Consider the following 19506-nt stretch of genomic DNA (forward strand, 5'->3'; position numbering starts at 1 on the left):
TGCTGTGGGAGCTGGATATTCAGCTGTCACTGTTATTCCCCAGAGAGCGGCAAGTCACCACACAAGTCCAGGTTGCAAAGTATGGCCAAAGGGACCTCGTTTAATCACCCATAACCTTTATAGCATGGTTCACAACAGAGAAATTACATGATTGGCCTATTGACCCACCACCTGCCGGGGTGATAGGTTGAGCAGTAAGACACCCATTTCCAAATATTATTCTCACAAGACTGAAAACAATTCCACTGTCTCACAACAACCTGCAGGTGCAGAAATGGTTTGCATTCTTACAAACTGTTGCCCATACAGTTCTCATGAGAATGAAAGCTTTCACAGAGAAGCTGTGAGAAGCTGGATTTCTCTACCTGCTTTCTTATGAGAAAGAAAAGTTTCACAGGAAAGTTCCTCTGCTAGCCCTTGCTAGCATCCACACTCAGCAACTTGTCAAGTGATACGCCAGGAGCTGGCTTGGGACTGTGTGTACATACAGTGTGGCTACTCTCTGATCCAGCTACTGTCCTTGAGGATGAGGGAACTGAATACATAGAAAGACAGGCTGCAATACTGCAGTACCACCATTGCATGTTGGTACAAAACTCTCAAGACCTTGGGATAGAAAAGAAACCCCAAACCAGTGCAGAGGCATCAAATCACTGCCATCATTGGTATTCCTGAAGTAATTGTGCAGTGCAAGACACTGGATCTGAGACCAGAGGCAGAGGCTTTTCAGCAGACTTAGTCCTTTGAAACAGGTAACTTATGACTAGAAGAATACTAACTCATAGCCAGGGCTTCAAAGGTTTGCCTTGGAACAGAAGCAGTCTGGGCTTTATTTTTCATGGTAAAATAGATCTTTCTTCATATTGGATGTCTCTCCATGGTTGGGTGTTCCCATGTTGGTTTAGCTCCTACTGCTGCTGTCCTTTTGTCTGAATTCCGTTTCCCAGTCGGTAATCCTAGAAATGCAGTTGCTTGGGATATTGTGTAGTCTTTGATGGTAAGACTGAATGCCTTCAAGTTTTCTCAAGTGGCTCAAATAGCAGTAGAAAGACAAGATAGTTTCCAGAGGGGGGCGAGACATTGTTTTTCTTGTTCTTTTGATGTAAAATTTGATTATCTCTCTTTGAGTTGTAACAAAGTATCCACTTAGATTTATTGTCTAGTACTGCAGGGCAAATTAACAAACACTTTATTGAATATTTGAACACTGGGAAAAGAGAAACATAGCTGGCTTTGTACAAATACTGTTGACTGGATGTTTAGTCCTATGTATCTCACTGATCCAAGCCATCAGCTATATATGTGTCCCCACTGAAATTAGGTAAGGCATTTTGCCTATATAAGATAGGCATCTTTCAAGCTACATACACTTTCTAAAAGAGCACAAATTTGTATGGCGTATTTACTATTTGCACTTAGAGGTAAGATTTTAATAGAAGCAATAGAAATAGAAATTTAGACTTTGATAGCTGCTTCTTTACAGTTCAGTGCTCAAAAATGAAACAGCATTTTTCCCATCCTTCCTCTTTGGACAGGTGGAGACAGATCTTGGATCCTTCTCTTTGGGCTCTCAGCTACCTCAGTGTATGAGCCAACTCCAGAAACTGGATTAGCAGTGTTAGGGTGATAGAGAGCTTAGTTCTGTGCCCTCCTATGTCTCAATGTGCCAGGAAACAGTCAGGGAGTTGCTTTGACCTGGTGGTGTGATTGGGATGTGTATAAATACATAATTGATGTGTGATGTGTCACATGGTGGGATTTATTCTTGTATGGCTCTAGCTGGCAGGTAACTTTCACAAAGCACATTGCCAGAGCTTTGACACCTGAGTACCGGTCTCTAACTTACCAGATTCTTTCAGTAAGTTGTACACAAGGCACCCCTGGAAAGACGTGTCAAAATACAGAGTATCGACCTAGTTTACAGATCTTAAAAAGGATGGGTGGCTACCTAATGACAAGGATGAGGCAGGCAGCCATGCACCAGAATACTCGGGCAGTGCAGTAAAAGTCATGTGTGCCATCCATATGGCAGGACCAGCAGGAGCTGACCTCAGGAGGAGACAGGGCAAGCTGTTCAACCCTGAATCTCACAGAATAAGCTCCTCCTCGTCCCAGTAACCTCACTGTGACACTGGGGCTTAGTGCCTAGGCCACCTCCAATGCAGAGAAGAGATGTTCTCCATGGGTGGGGAGAATCTTCCGGACAATTCTCACTGGAGGCAAGGCTCTGGAGAGCTTCACAGCAGTGTGGGTGCTGACCCCCTGCTCCCTAACATGATGCAAATGGAAAATAATGCCACTTGCTCAGCCACCTTTCAGAAGAAGGTTCCTTAGTCAGTTAGACACTTGTGAAACTCATAACTGTGCGCCTGTACCAGTTGAGAAATGAGGGAGGAATGTGAAGGGAATAGAGTCAGATGTGGCAAAATGAAGATAATTTACTTCCAAACTGAAAACCTAGGATTTTTGTTAGAAGTTACTTAATGTTTGTAGACAGCAGCACAGCAGCACTTCACAAACATATGGATGGGGGTGAGTTCTGCTGAGGCTGTTAAATAAACCAACTGCACTGTATATTGCCCTGCCTCCCTGCAACTTGCCTAGATACCAGCTCCATGCTACAAGGGCTAAAAAAGGAAAAAGAGCTACTCACAGCCTGCACAGGTTTTTCAGTGCTCTTACCAAAGCACTGACATTGTTTCTAAAGATGTGGCTACACCTGCCAGAAGTGGAAAAACTTGGCCTCTGGTGTTAGCTATACCTAGCCATTTTAAGGGAGTTTCTTCCAAAAGTGCTAAGTAGCATCAGCCTGCTGAGCTGCTCGTTGCTATTGTGGTTTTGTGCTCTCTTTTTCTGAAATAGCTGATAATTATTCTAAAACACGTTTTGGGACAACCTTTCAAATTTCAGTTGATTTTCATGTATTTTGGTAGTTATTTCCATGGATCATATTGGGTAAAACCGTCAGGGTTTAGCCCCTTGCAGAGAAGATGCTGAGGTGCATGTACTTTTAAACATGCCCTTCAGTGCTGTGGGTGATGGGTGGTTTGTCACCTGACCAAGACCAGCAGCAGCCCTGGTCACTCAGACCAGAACTCTGTGATATCAGGCCATTGCAAATGCAGCTGGAGAATGCCAAACTGGGGGTTACTGAAAACTAGGAAGAAAGGCTGAGCTGTTTAGTGTAAGAGCAGATGAAATAGTAACATACAATGTATATTTGGCTAGGGTTTCTGAAGATCAAAGGTAATTTGACTTCATCTCTGAAAAATGCTCTTAATATTAGCTTAAATTTAAGATGGCAGTCTCAGCTGGACTCATCACAGGCTAAGATGACAGGAAATTTGAGAGATATGGATATAAACACTAGCTTTTAAGGAAAGATACGGTCCTTCAGTGTAATTTTTAGTTTCAAGATCTGAAATAGGAGGGGAAAATTGCATAACAATAAGTTTTTGCTTTGTTTTTATTATATTAATAAACTCCAGGAAAAGATAATGAAATGTACCACTACTGTCTGTCTGAGTAACATTAGCAGTTAATACTGTGCTTGGAAAATGTTGCTGTTTACCAGAGAAAAGGGTGTCATGGTACTCTTGATTGTGGTAATGAGAAAAAATAAGGACAGCTGATCACAGTTAACTTGGAATAATTTACTTTATTTCAGTTTCCTGGGACTTCTAAAACCCCTGTGAAGCTAGAGATATTTTTTTCATGTACTTCATCCTGGGATGTCTTACATTATGAACATCTGTAAAGTATCACTCCTGAATGAACAGAATGCTGCCATGTGAAATGTATGACAGCAGTACTGCTGGATTGTGGGCTTTATAAATTTATTTTACAGAATTCAGTAACTAAGTGGTACTGAATTTTAGTTTACAGCATGCAGGACATGCTACAAAAAATCATGGATATTTGTGTATATGCATTGTATGTGTTTAAGAAAATGCAGGATGCAAGTAAATCTAAGGTTTCAGTGAAACATTTTCAGGGATGAAATTCATGATGTTTGTTCTAAAAAGTTTATTTTTATTTTAAGAGTACTGACATGCATTTTGTTTTTTACCCTCTCTTCCTTTCAGCAATATGCCCCCCTCCTTGCTGTGTTCAGCACTCAAGGCCAGTCAGAGTTGATCCTTCTCCAGAAGGTACAGGAGTACTGTTATGACAACATCCACTTCATGAAAGCCTTTCAGAAGATAGTGGTACTCTTTTATAAAGGTAAATGTGTATAATCCACTGTTGTATTCTGTTCTTGGATTCTCAGTGCCAGCCACTCACCTATGATGTTTCACCAGGTAGTGCATATGAGAAGGCTGTATTGCCATTGAAATCTGGAAAACTTTGTGCTTTGATAGTTCAAAGGAGCGTGTGACTGCAGAGAAAGCCAAAACAATCCCTTCTCTCCCTCTGTTGCTTTCATCCCATGTTCAAGAAGCGTGAGCAGGATCAAGTACTGTCCATTCAGTTCAAGTGCAGTTTAGTCCTTGTAGAAAACCAGTTCTAGGGAGGCATTTCTATAAATTTCTGGCAGATTTCAAAAGTATATCAGAGCTTGGTTTTAAGAAGCCTTGAAAGTGTAAACCCTCTTAGCAGGAAGATTTTTGAGGGGTTTGGAGTTGGGGGTTTTTTGACTCACTCCCTGCCAGAAGGAGCTTTCCTTATTCTTCTTTCCCTGCCAATTTTTTGCAGGTGCTATAGTTTTGATGGATTTCATTTTTATTATTGTGAAATTGACTTCTTCACAAGTTTATTCTGATCAGGTTGTCATAGAGACTAATGGTCTTGCACTGCATGTGATGGGTGGGTGCGAAACAGTTTGTTGTGACGTTCTTGCTATAAATAGTTAGAGGAGAAAAATCAGCAGGAGTAGAAACCTAATGTTGATCTTTGTTCACCCAGTTGAGTCCAGGTACATGTTCAAGGCAAATGAGTTCCAGCTGTTAAAATAATTTCATGGTTTCAGAAGGCAGAAGGAAGTGAATTGTGGATTTATTTCTATCCTTCTGTCAGTATAGTGTGGCCTCAATGATAAATGAAAAGCAATGCACCTTGTCCTTCTGCCCTCAAATTCTACAATTTGTAAATACTATTAATGACTGTAGAAAAGCTTGAAGCTGCAAGCTGCAGCAATCACTTGATTCAATTTTCTTTGGAAAAGAACATTTGCTTCGGACATGATGAATGAGAGGCGTAATTGCTGTGCACTCAGAGTGTAAGTGATGGTTAAACCAGAAATAGTCTTGTGTAGGATTGACTTCAGAATTTTTGTAGATTCATTCCTGTATTAGCCTGCAAGAGCAACCCTGACTTTCCGAAGCATTTAAAAATTAAAAAGAAAATAAATCACTGAATTGTATATTAACATGCTTGAAGAAGAACCCAGTTCCCATCTACTCTGCTCACCCCACATGCTCTTGTTCTGACTCTGGAGATTACTTGGGCAGGCTTGTTCGGAGGGCTGAGAAGACTTCAGCCTCAGCACTACAGGTGCCACAATTCTGTTCAGGATTGACATGATGTCTAGAGGAGTGTTTGAAACTACCATATGGCCTGTCCAATATGTGCTGTGCCTGTATTCCTGCTTGGAATATCTGGGACAGGCGTGCTGCAGCACCTGCCTCTCTGCTGTCTGATGCAGTCAGGCGGCAGCACAGCTGCCAGCCCTTCCTGGCCCCGTTTAGGCTGAAGCTGGATCTGCCCTGTTTGACAGACCTGCTGCCTGCTGGCACTGCTCGCCTGACCTTGCAGCCATTGCCACAGGGCCCTTCTGGGTGCTGGACACAGAGAGCATCAGCTCCATCTGGTTTTGGCAGCTTTGGAGTTAAACAGTGTCCATTAGGTGAGGACATGGTATTTTGTCAACCAGGGGAGATTGTGGGAGCACTAGGCCTTCAATTCCTGTTTCTTCCACATGACTCTATTGAGCTTTAGTGTCTCATGGTGTGGCTTGTGCAGTGCCATGCTGCCTGCCTCTTCTTTGCTTCAGTGCTGGTAGATTTCATCCTCTCCTTCCCCCAGTTCATATCTATCCACTAAAAATGAGCCATCAAGTCTTTTTAGAGATGTATACTTTATTTAAATAACTTGTCAAAGACCGCATATCTTCTGTTTCCTCACAGCCAAGGAAAAAAGCCCCCTAAAGCTGTTACTGGCTGTGCCAGTGGTGAGGGAACAGCAGACACCCTTGTTCCCCTTTCTGTTGTTCTTAAGTGTAACATGCACAAGATCCAGAGAGGTTTCAGGGTCCCTAATGAACTTCATCTAGTGACAAATAAAGGTATCTTGAGTATCTGTGAATGGGCAGACAGAAATGCAGCTTTGTACCAGCATGAATGTGGACAGTTTGTTGCTTGTTACTCATTGTGAGGGAGTTCTTCCTGGGCATAAAAATAGTCAGCAGTGATGATAGGCACCTAATGCCAGTCACACTTTGACTAATTTAGTTCTATGACTACTCTCATCAGCATGTCCAACATCTTGCATCTAAATGCTTTCCATATTTCCATCATAAAATAGCCCTTGGATTACTTTCCTGTGAATTACCTGGAAATACTGAAACATGTTGACAGCTGGGGCTCATTAGCACCTAGAAGATCTTGAAAGCCTGTGGTGTTGATTTTTTAATTTATTATTCTGTCTCTAAACAAGAAGGAGCATCCACTTTTTCCCCAATGTAAATCCAAGCCCTATTTTCCCTTACGTAGCAGCAGCTTCTTACCACCTTGCAGGTGTAATTTTCAAAAGCAGTTCTGTAGTTGGTTAAAGCTTGTTGACATCATTATTATTATTGTTGTTGTTGTTGTTATTGTTATTATTTTTATTATTATTACTCTACTCTTGTGTTTCTGAGACAGTATAGAGAAAAGTAAGCTGTCCAGTTCTGTACTGACCCCTGGGTATGATGTTGCTTCTCTGGTTTTCACTTAAAGCCAGTACAATTGTTAATCTGCCAGCTGCATTTTGACCAAGATCTAAAAGTCAGTTGCAGCTGAATTCTGAGTGGCACTCAGTTAGTTTGCCAGTCTCCTTGCTTACATTGTAAGGTGTATGTTGTTTGTTCGTTCCTTCTGTATTGCAGTCTGTCCCTTAACTGTTGGTAAAATAAGCACTATTGGTACTGGATTACATGCTATATATCATATTCACCTGTTGATCCCCTTTCTTTTGGGTCCATCCTTGAAATTTCAAATATGAAATCTTGACACCGTTGAAATTAAAAATCATTCCTTTCATGAGGATCAGAATTTCACCCTTTGAACAGCAAACACAAAGCCTCTGTGTACTTTTTCATTAGAATTCAGGACAGCATTTACAAAATACAAAAAGGAATAACTGATCACAAGTACACGTGAAGTAGGGCTCTGGTTTGAGGCATAATTAGGCTTCAGAGATACTCTTTTGCAGTACAGAGATACAGTAACCAAATGATGCAGACTGACTGAGGTTCTCAAACTCGGCAGGAATACTGCACTTAGAAGAATGGAATCTTCAAGTTCCACTTCATACAGGGGTTTCATTTTTTGATGGATCACAATTCTTCATTATTCAAGTACTTTTTTTTGGTACTTGATGCAAAATTTTCCTGGGAAAAGCCCAGAACAAACCAGAAAGGCCTTAACTGTACTGTGGGTGACATTCCTTGCATTGAAAGAACCCTTGCCTGAAGGCTCTGTTCTCCCAGCTGAGTTAGCTGCAATAGAGTTGAATTTTGCAGATTGATTGACTGTGTTGGCAGCTTCCAGGGTGTGCTTTTCCCTCTACTGCCTATGGCTATGTGGTTTAAGTTAAAAGCAGAAATTCATTTGAGCTGGGTGATTGAGTGCAAAGCTGAGACCTGAACTTCAAGTAACTTTCCAGTTAACCCTGAAGAAAAGAGACTGGGCTGTTCAGTCTCTCTGCTCTGCAGCTTCTCCCTTTCATGAGGGACGTCCCTGGAGGCTCTGGCTGTGGGTGGTTTGAGTGGCAGTTGGCTGCACCTGCAGGAAAAGCAGCTCTCTGGGGCTGACATCACCTGGGAGTGCAGTGGAAATGATGTGCACACGCCCACAAACCACAGTGTTCAGCTTCAGCCGTTAAAATATATCTGTAATCAACTTTAATGAGGAATAACTATATATATACAAAATGAGTCATTCTCTTCATCCTCCTTCCATTTTCCCTTCCCACTGCTTCAAAGCAACTTTAGAGGTATGACTAACTACACCCTATCCTGCATGATTGTTGAATTGAGCATCTTTGTGCTGATGGGAGAATGTCATCCCTTATGAGCACTGGAGGCATGAATGTATTACACATAAAATTTCTTAGAAATGAAAGGAGCGCTGCAGTTGTCCTTTTTGTAGTTCAGGGCATTTTGTTCTTCTCTGTTGGGTTAGGAGGTTTATTGCCATGGAGTTAAATACAGGCAAATTTTTCATCTTCCACTCTTGTGAATGTTTTAATCTTTGAGGGACACAGAGAGATTACATGCTGCTTTTATCAGATTGGGGTTTTGGGAAGGGAGGGAGAAATTGCACTTTCCTCTTTGGCAACAAAACCATTGAGCTTACAGGCTGCAAATCAAAAAAGCAGACTTAAGTCCTATTTCTTTTGAACTGAGCTATGGGGCTACCTGGAGGTGCTTTCTTGTACAGTATCATAATGTGACCTGTAATACAGCAGTGGGCTTCAGCACTTTCTTCTATACAGCAGCTTCATACTTGTGAATGCCCACAGTGCCCCAGAGCTTGAGCTGGGGACGGGGTTGCTCTACTTGGGTTTTTTTGGTTGTTTTTTTTTTCTGAAATCTCTCCTGATTTTCTTTGCTGATCTCTGTGTGTCATACCCTGAGTAATTTTGCAGATGTAGTGTGAGACTCTGAAGTGAATGTAATCTTTTCACATGCACTTCTACATTAAACTGCAGGCTCATGAGTCCATGTGAAATATTTTCAGGTTTGCTAAATTGAAATCCAGATTCATTAAGTGCTGTAATGCCTTTGAGCTGCTCTTAGGGACTACCAGCAAGAATTCAATGCAACATGTTTGAAACCTCTTTCTTGTCTCCAGTGTTTCTGTAACATTGGAGAAAAAGTTCATTGTGGCAGGTTGTGATTTCAGGAAGACTGTGGCTTTGTGTGCCACTCGTAGGTTCACTGAGGACAATTTGTATTTACAGAAAAAAGCCTAGAGCCAGCTCAGTCCTGTTTTCCCTGCATTTTCTCAGCATTACTGTCAGCTGCAGAAAACTGCAGAAGACGTTTTATTTTGGAAAAGTGCCTGAGAGACAAGGTAATTTCCAGTCACACACACTTAGTAAATTCCTAATTTTCAGGGAGATTTCATATTCAGTTACTGTTTAATGTCTTGGAATAGTTTTAAGTTCAAACGTATCCCTGGTTGCTTCCATCTGTTTATTATTCAACAGCATATGTGAAATGTGCCTCCTCTGTCTCATTTGATCAGATGCTTGGGGTTTTAGTGTCATTTATTTCAGTTTGTCTTCTTCCCTTCCCTGCCACATCTGCTCTAACTTTAGGCTGAAGCAGAAGGTGATGGTTGGGGTCGGTGCTTTGGCAAGCAAATACCCAGTGGGTGGGACAGCACCAAGAAGCTCAGGGAAGCAGTGAAGTACATAAATGTGTTGATTTTGTAGAGCAGGGAGGGTAGTTTGTTTAAAGACAAAAAGAATAGAAATTTTAATGAGGTGTAGAAAGCTGTCTTTAGTCTTTTTATAGAACAAATACAGTTTGATTTTTTTGTTGTTGATGTTGTTGTTTGTTCTTGCCTCTTGCATTACGTAACTGCCAAAATGCCATCATGGGTTCCAGATTTTGCCTCCACAGCCATCAATTACTGAGATACTTGGCTTGGCTGGATCACAGGAGCTTTGTCCGGGGGCTAGAGGTCTGTTGCTAGACCTAAATTTGCGTATGTTGGTAACAATAAGTGTCCTTGCTATTTATCAGTATTTCTTTATTCTGAATTGCACTCAGCCTCACATCCTCACTGACAGCTATTTTGTTCCTGATGCTTGACATAAAAATGTTAGCTGTGCTGTCCATGCAAGCCAATCCCTTAAAACGGGTGGTCTGAATAGTGACCTTAAAACTTACTAGTTAAAAACAATATAAAACCTTTAGGGGAAAATGATTGCAAAAAATCCCTACTGGCTGTCTCTTAAGTGTTCAGTCAGGAGGTATCTGTCACTTTAGATTTCTAGAACCATGCATTCTGTGATACAACAGCAAGAAAAAGCATGGCAATTCTTATTGTGGTAACTTCCAAGCTGTGCAAGCTGATAATTATATTTCTTTTTATCCAGCCATCTTATGTGGTGTATTTAAAACAGATGAATAGAGAACTCTTCTTGATGGAAGCACAATATTTGATACTTTATTTTAATCCTAATACATTACATGTTTTATTGCATCTGGAACCCATTATATGTATCGAATATTCTGCATTTGTAGCCTAATATAGATCATGCAAAGCTTGTTCCACTACAATCATATTAACTTTATGCTGCCTTTTAAAAATCTTTCTCCTCTCATGTTCGAAATCTGCTAATCTCTAAAAAGTAAATTTTATTTTTTACAAACACTGATCTGTATTTCAGCTGATGTTCTGAGTGAAGAAGCTATCCTCAAGTGGTATAAAGAAGCACATGTTGCTAAAGGCAAAAGTGTTTTTCTTGACCAGATGAAGAAATTTGTGGAGTGGCTGCAAAACGCTGAAGAAGGTATGGGTTCATTTGAAGAGCTATGGTAGTCTCTTTGCAAAACAAAATTTTTTTTTTTTCCACTGTTGTACCAGGATATGAAGTATTCAGGACTTGAAATACAAAACAGCAGGCATAACTGTCCCCGTTGTTTCCAGGCATGCCTAAGCCTAACAACACTTGCTGCTTTTTTAGTGATTATGGTGTCCCTGTGAAGTCTTTTTTTCATTGGGTACCACTTGTCTATAGATAAGCTCTTTTAGCTTCTGCAGGGAGGAACTCTGCACTGATGACAGCGTAAAGTACCTTGGTGCAAGCACATGCAGCCAAAGTTTTCTGTCTCAGTGCCTTTTCTGCTATTATCATGTTTAATGGCACATAGCATGAGCTTGCCTGTGCCCTTGCTCTTGAAACTGGGTTTAGGTGAATGGTCAGGCTAAGATTATGTGGTCTCTATTTGCTGCTTTAAAATGGTTATTTAGAAGGGGAACTAGTTTCTTTAGTCCCTAACTTGGTTTTCCTCACGTTCTTCATAGGAAAATACTTGTACTGAATAAGCAAATTATCTTCTTTTTGCCTGGAAAAAGAATTCCTCATCAGTTGGGAAGATAAATCTATGTGTAATAGATAGGGATAAAATTATTAGTGTTCTTTTGCATCTGTTTAATAAAATAAGTTTTATAAACTTGGAGGGAACATGTAGTAATGACAAGGAACAGATAAAACTTAGCAGCAATTCACATGTTCAGGTAGTAGCATAAAAATGGCAGCTGCTTTCACACTTGAGATTTTGGGTGGGCAAGCTTGGTCTAATTAAGCTTTTTTTTTTCCCCTTTTAATTTTCTGCTTGTATGCCTCCGCTGCTCTTTATTTTTATCCTTTCCTGCATGTCCCCTCTGCCAGGTGTCCTTAATTACAATGTCCAGTACAAACAGAGACAAAATGTTTCTGTAAGAAAACGCAGACCGTGTTTGCTCTCAGAAATCCGACCTACAGTGTAATATTTGTTGGCAGTGAGCCCTTTCCTGTCAGGTGAACACAGAAATACAATACGATGCAAAGTAGCTTTAGGTTACAAAACCAGCATGTGTATTCCTGCTTTTAAGTTACTTCTACTTCTTCTGCTTCTGTTACTAAATGAACTTTATCTTACACTACAAAAATCATTTAAAAATTTGGTTTGTACAGGTTTCATACCTCCTGTAGGGTAACACTACTTTCTAGATAGGCTGGATGGTGATGTCGATTGATATTTGCAGAGCAAATAGTTTTAAGGGTGCTTCCTGGATGAGAGCAGTACAGGCTACTCTTAGAGATTAGAAGAGTGAGCAACTAATGCTGAGCCTTTATTAAACTCAGCTCAGGTACACATTGTGTGGCTCTGTAGATGAGGACCAGAATCACTCATAGCAACGTGGTGAAGATTTTAGTGACAGATGTGTAAGTGAAGAGCTCCACCATGGAGGACAGCAGAGCAAACCTTCATCTCCTGAAGCTGTGTGTTTCCTTCTTGTTTGCTCTGTTTAATCTGCCAACCTTTCCTAGGAACTACTAGGTGTGGGGAAAAGTTCATTTTCATTTTGGAAGGATATCCTGTTATTTTTAAAGAATTACTCATGTCAGTGTCCTTGTGCAACCTACATGAAGTGTTTTACTTTCTTCTCTTCTAGAGTCGGAGTCTGAAGGGGAGGAGAACTGAGGTGGTTCCACAAAACACAGTCTCAATCTAGGTTAATGCCAAATGCGCTTGGGAATGCCGTACTGTTCAAGCAAAGAGGCTTTACTTCAGTGTCATACAGAAAACTATAGACTAGACTTTCCTTTTGTTTAGAAGAATAAAGGTTTTTAATGGAGCCCTGAGGCATTAGATGCTTTACTTGGGACTCTACCTCTGGCTCATTGTACACTAACTTAGGCAAAGACATTCAGCAAGGAGCCATATAGAAAAAGTGAAATGAAATACTTATGGACTCCTTTTTATTAACGGTCTTTTTCAGGTACTATGGTATATGAACACTCCAATTTCTGTTTATAGAACTGTTTGGTCTGTGTTTGTAGCTCAATATTGGCTTGTGTATGTGATTTGACACCACCACATTTTTTTGAATAAATGGCTTTTATATCTTAGTTTTGTGATATTAGTGTGTATGTAAACTTCTGGCTTGCCAAAGTTTTTATGATTTTTTCAAGTAAAAAATACACAAGAATGTCAACAGACCATTTTCATACTTCTTCCCCAAAAAATCAGTGTTTGTAGTTAAGTGGTGTAGGGATCACCGTCAAATCTTTATTCCCATCCTTACATACAGCTTTGGACAGATTACCCATATTCCATAGCAAATGTTGATTCATTCTGTTGCTTAATTTAAAGAAAATGTACAGGAACAAATCTGTGGAGTCCCAATTGTTCAGGTACAATTTATGCAAATTATATATAGATTAATGTGCTCTGCTCAGTTCAAACTACACTCAGTTATTAGTGATTGCTGGATTTTGAAAGAGAAACCATCTCATTTTAGAAGTATTAGCTTCGAAACATGCATGACTAGAAGTCATTACATGTGAAATCTGAAATTTATTTACATCAGGTTTAGAAAAGACAGACTTGTATTCTTGCAGGGAAAAGCATGACAGGGCATAGTCAACTAATGAAGTGGTATATTTTGCCATTAGAAACCAATAAGCTAACAGATAGTACCGATTTTTCTGAGGGAAAGTCAACACTTCATACAAAGCATTGATCATGTGAGTGTAAGTGTCGTGTCTCAGTATGTATCTAGCTTTACTGTAAACAGCAGTTAGCAAGTGGAGATCAAGTGCTGTTGAATGCCAGCTTTCCATCTAGTACAGCATTTATTTTTCTAACAGGTATCGATCTTTAGAAGGGGAAATACGTCATGGTGATGTTTCCAGTAACTTTGAGAAGACCAGAGATAGTAATATTAAAAAGCGGAACTGATGCGTTAGCTGCCTACTTTCCTTTTTGGTCCTTGTTACTACAGAAAATAAATTTGCTGGGCATGAGAACACATGCACAAAACTGCAGCTGTGACGTGGTAATATTGAGTCATTGATATGCAGCCACTATTGCTAAAAACATCTTACATTCAAAATTGCCATTTTCTGAGGTACTAATGAATATTTAGTTTGGTGTACATAAACCCACTTTTCTGTATAATCTTAAACTTAGTCTGATTTCAAAGGTGCTAATCTCGAGTAATTTGCAGAGATCACAATACCACTTCCCTGCAGTGAGACTGCCAGGGAGAGAGAGCCAGGCACGGCTGGCTGCGAGCTGGCTGGGCCATCTGCTGGAGACAGAAATCATCGGCTGCAAGAGGCACTGTGAGGCCACAGGTGGCAAATCTGGGGTGCCTGCTGCAACTGTGCCCCCAGCATACTGCAGGTACAAGCACAGCTGAGTGGAACCACTGCACTGAAGTTCAGGTGCCTCCAATACAGGCACCCCAGTTGCACCCAATAATTGTTTCAGGTCCCTGCCAAGTTGAGATGTTCTGTGATTGCTGACATAGTTGTCCCAGCTCCATTTATAGACATGGTGTTGGAGAGAAATGGGTGTTTTTAGCACAGGGCTGCTGGCCAAGTTGAGACTTGTGATTTGGAGCAGGGTGAGGAGTTGCACGCAGGCTGACAGGAGTTGTTCACTTTTCAGTCACACAATGCCCAAAGCCCTACATCTTTTGTGTTCATATCATGCCTAATGTGTAGCTCCTGGGAGCCCCTCTCAGCTTGCCCTTCCCCAGCAAAATTATTAGGTACTAACAGTTTCTGAATCTAGTTTTCAGGAATTTTTCCCACTTAATCTCTGATACCAGTTCAGATGGGAATGTACATGTGTTTTTTCATCCAGCATTTCACATATGTGCTGGTAACTGAACTAGATAGGGGCACAAATACAGATAGATCTGGTTTGCATCAGACTGAACATCAGTACAAAAGCATGTAATGATAAGGTTTTTCAAGAAACCTGTAGATGAGAAGCTGGGCAGAGCTTTTGATGTGACTCCCTTCAGGCAAAGTGCCCTTCCCTGGAAGCCTTCACAGAGTCTGCTTTTCAGTCAAAAATGTTCCTAACCCAAGGCATTTCTTCAACACAACTCTTGCATTAGTGTTTCTCTGCTAGAGAATCAAAGCTACAGTCAGCACCAAATATATATTTTTAAATACGGAATCAGTTGTCTTGTAAAAATAGAAATAAAAGTATACTTCATAGAAAATGTGCTTCACATAATATATTGCATTCAATTTTGAAACTGCAATCTTAATGTCAGAACTGTACATCTTTTACTTGACAATAAATTGAAATAGGGTGCACCTTAAAATGGGGATTCCTAAATTTGAAGGTGATTCTTCGATTCTGGCCTCTCCCTTCTGAAATCATGCTGAGGTTTTAACTAAGAAAGCCAGTTATGTTGCTTTAAAACAGTCCTCTGGTGTGCAAGTGCTCTCCAGGAGAGAGACTGCATCATCCTTGGGATGCAACAGTGGGGTTTTGCAGTGAGGTTGGTTAAAGCGCTGGTTGTGAATCTGAAAGGGGCTGACACAGTTCTTATTTCTTCCGGCTCCAACTACTTAATTGCATTGGAGGCTTGTCTAACTATGTCAAGCCCTATGCAAAGGGGGCTTCCACCCCTTTGCAGTCAGTAATCCCACAGATCACAAACCACCATTGAGCTGACACTCCCTGCACTGTTTTCAGCAGCAATCCTGCTTCACCCTTACTATGCTTTGGCCGATAGAGATTTATCTCCAAGAAGGTGATGACCTGCTGTGCTAGCATCGCCCTTTTCTGCCTGGCCAGCACATCCCAAACCCAGCAGCCAGACCCGTGCCAAAACGAGTGATGGAAAACTCCCGGACCTCATCCCTAGGGCAGCTGCAGGCTGGCTGAGCAAGGAAGGCATTTAACACCCAGAGAAACCAGCATCTGCCAGGTGAGACTGCTGCGAGATCCCAGGGTCCACTCCATGACCACACCTGGGAGAGGGAGGGATATGTAGGTGGTTTTGTGTGTGTGCACAATTAGGATTTTTCCACAAAAATGGCTGTTGAAGCAATGTAGAGCCATTTTCTCAAGTCTTTAAAAGCCCTCCCCCTCCCCAGTCTGTTTAGTGACAAGGTAGTGTTAAACAATGCCTCATAAATGGGTGGGTGTGGGAGTCGTGTTTTCCTTCGGTGCTGCCATAATCCACAGTTTAAGAGGCAGAGCTCTGATAGAACAAACACCCATGAACTGAGCGAGCAGCACTGAGGGACTGATGGACGGGGGAGTGTTGCAGGCCCTTCCTCCCCAGTCCAGGTAACACTTGGGCTGAGGGTGTCTGGTGCAGCTCTTCGTGGGGCTCCCGCTCCCAGCACAGCTCTCCAGGGGTGGTGCCTGGGTCAGGGCACTGACAAGCAGCTTTGGTATTGCATTAGCAAAAGAAACAAGCTTCTTTGTGTCTGTATTTGAGCAGCACAGCTTTGTTTCAGGGCAGCTTGTGCATTTCAGCAATGACAGGCCAGCACTTCAAGGGAAGTAAAGGGCAAGCAAAGGGGGCCTGATCCCTTATGGTCACTAATGTAAGGGTGTAGGGTTGCTGAACTCTGGTTTCTATTTTGAACCTCTTCCTCAGAAGGTGGCCCACCAGAACCAGTGGGTTCAGCCTAGTTGCAGGTGGAGGGCACACGGAGAATCAGTCTTGCCAAGTCTGTCTAAACAGCATTTGGAGTATAAATCCCGTTGCTCCCAAGCATGCCCTTACTGAGGCACTGGTAAACTGCCTGGTAGTTCTAACAGGTCCCTTCTGGCATCTCAAAGGCTTTGCTTTAAGCTCCTGTCATGTTCATGGACAAGAATAACTACCTTTAAAATCACATTTGCACTTAAAAACGGTGATTATCTAAAATAAGTCTTGTGGGCTGAGACAAACCAGTCCTTTCTCAAAAAGAGCCACAAATAACATTACATGGGTTAATTGCAGCAACCATTCAGCTCTCACTGAGCTGTGCTGGTTATTAAGAACCAAAATTAGGACAAATTACATAAGTATATATTTTCCAAAAAAAGCCACATCTTTTGATTTTGAAGGGGGAAAAAAGCAAGGGTTGACTTCTTCCTCTTTTCCACCAGGCTTTTGGTTTGTTTTTGCTATGATATTTTAAGCAAAAGTTAATTCTTGCTCCTTACCAGCCACATGGGCCTTTATAGCTTCATGTAAACGAAAACATATTCCAGGAGGGGAAGTTATGCCAACACCTGCAGAAGACACGATTCAGGCAGGCGAGCACTCCTGGGCTGTCCATGTAACCTTTATTTGGTCCATGTCACAGGGCCACTGCACTGGTGTCCTGGATGACCAAAATAGCTCACTTGCTATTTTTTCTGGGCAGGAATCTGATTAACACCATGGTGACAGCCTCAGTTTCCTCCCACGGAGGCCTGGGAGCTCACATCACCCCACACACTAGCAAGGGGTTCAGGTGCTTGACCCCATCAGGGTCTCTCCAGTTTACCAATGTTATTCCCTGATGAGAAAGAATTCCTGAGCTTACAAGACCTCAGGAACTTCAGTAGGAGCTGTGCAGGTCAGAGTCTCACCTCACCACTGCTCCCTGCTGCCCTGGGGCCCCAGAGGCCATGCTGGGAGAGCAGTGTCCTTAGTACTCATCGGAGGAGATCCGGATTAGGGGAGTGAAGGGTACGTGCTTGTTTTCCTGCTGCCTCTCCCACACGGATGCAGGATGTTGGTCTCAGTTGTCAGCAAGCAGCACCCCATGGATGCCTCTGTTTTGCAGACATACAGGACATGTCCCCCACCCATGGGAGAGGCATTGCTGGACTGTATGTGCCGAGATCCATCATCTTCTCCCAGTCAGCATGAGGGAAGAGGCCAGTGCTGGAGCTGCTAACATGACACGGCTGCAGACGGACAGGTGACATTTTGGTACTTGGATCTCTTGCTCCCATGGCTGCCAGAAACTCAATTGCCTCAGTCCAAGTGTCTCATTTAAGAGTTCAATGTTAACAACTGCTCACTGCATCCTACACTCACCACAGCTCTTCTACTGATGGTGTTACAAGATTCCAGTGTTGGCTTCCATGGTATTCAGCACCCTTCACCCCACAGGACTGCAGGGAAACTGCAAACCACTCTGGAATGTCACCAGCAGGGAGAAACACACCCTGAACACTGAATTTCTTTGATTTAGGAACAAACAATAAAAAAAAAATTATTCAATCCACAGTGAAAAAAATACTGTATCATGACAACTTCATAACAAGAAGATACATTTGTGTTGCAGTCTCTCAAAGTTGCATCAGTTGCCTGAGGTTTTTCTGTTTATTTTTCCCTGATGAAATGGGCTAACATAACACTCTCCATATCATTACTACTTATTGCTGGGATATTTGCATAGCACTGACAGCCATAAATTATGCCAGAAGAAATAAGAAAACAGTATTGTTGATGTATCCCAGGATATGAACAAAATAAGGTTTTTAGCCAGACCTACATTATTAAACCCACTAGGTCTAGCTGGAAAAAATCAATAAGCTTTCAACTACATCAGTCCTTCCCCAGGTCCAAAATAGAAGCAGCAGCCTTGAAAAAATAAAAAGCTACTGAGAACAACTGATCTAAAATTTTGTTAGATTTGTATCAGTAAGACCACCCAAGAGAAAACAGATGGTATCTGTGATACTGAAGGAGATGCTAAAGGGAAATGAGAAGGCAGATAATTATAGTTTGTGGAATAAGTAGGACAGTCAGTGAAAGAAAAGGTTAAAAATTGTCACAGAATCTCTCTCTTTTATTGATGACCTAGAGAAGGTGAATTTATCACGAGGCTTGCTGCCCATCCCTACATCAACTCTATTCCTTTCAGTCCCTACGATCCAGGCCCTTGGGATGACAGCAATGCAAAGACATCTTCTGAAAGAGCCTGGAGATGACACTCTTACTTCCACAACCAGAAATTTTTCTGGTGTCAAGATCTTCTGCATTTTGCTTTAAGGCATCAGTGAATCCAGAAAACTGAACCTGTAAAGCTGTTCCAGAAGAACTCATTAATGCTGATTTCTAATCAAAGGGTATCTTGTCCTGTACCCGGCTGAGAAAGTCCTGAATTCTCTCTCCCATCACAAACCACACATAATTCAATAAATCCAACATGGAAATGTCTTCTGTTCCCAGACAGATTGTGGTTTCTCACCTTCCTCAACCTCACAGGTTGGCCCAGATTTCCAGAAAGACTGGGAAAACATTTTGTCACACTCGGCTAAACTTCTGGACCTGCAATCAGAGCCATCTGCTCTCCCACACTGCTGAAGGGCCTGTGCAGACACATGTCCCGCAGCCCCTCGCTTGGAGGAAGGAAAGGGGATCCTGCTTTCCCAAGGGCTGGGGCAGGCACCAATGCCATTGCTTCAGCCCCCTCTTGGTGTCCCTCCAGCTGGCACACAGCCTCCCTGCCAGGCCCGGGGGAGCAAAGCTCGTGAACCACATCTGGCACAATTCCGCTGCTCCTCAGAGAAATGTGCGATGAGTACTAAAATAACCACAGCAGCCAGATTTGTAGGGATGCAGTCCCTAGAGATCCCAAATAGGCCAGTAGCTTGTCAGGGGAATGCCAGCAAACACTCCAAAGACAGAGGGAGAGAGAGAGAAGTAGCAACCCCAAGAGAAATATAGGACATGAAAAAGAGGACAGAAAGATAATTCAGAATACCCGATCATTCAAGGTCATGTGTTGTCCCTTCTTGCACCAAACTGCACTTACGTAACTCTCATGTGTTGCCCC

At 42.0% G+C, this 19506-nt stretch overlaps 1 protein-coding gene across 1 annotated transcript in view; it reads left to right on the forward strand.

The window, feature by feature from the left end:
* Positions 1 to 12831, forward strand: part of BZW2 (basic leucine zipper and W2 domains 2) — a 56158-nt gene extending 43327 nt beyond the window's left edge. Inside the window, exons 10-12 of the mRNA XM_008629953.2 lie at positions 4086 to 4224; positions 10603 to 10725; positions 12375 to 12831. Coding sequence (XP_008628175.1) covers positions 4086 to 4224; positions 10603 to 10725; positions 12375 to 12403 — 291 coding nt within the window. The 3' untranslated portion in view covers positions 12404 to 12831. The remainder of the gene's footprint in view (positions 1 to 4085; positions 4225 to 10602; positions 10726 to 12374) is intronic.
* Positions 12832 to 19506: the final 6675 nt, after the last annotated feature.

The sequence above is a fragment of the Corvus brachyrhynchos genome, unplaced genomic scaffold, assembly GCF_000691975.1.
Source record: "Corvus brachyrhynchos isolate BGI_N302 unplaced genomic scaffold, ASM69197v1 scaffold142, whole genome shotgun sequence".
In the NCBI taxonomy this organism is placed as follows: Eukaryota; Metazoa; Chordata; class Aves; order Passeriformes; family Corvidae; genus Corvus; species Corvus brachyrhynchos.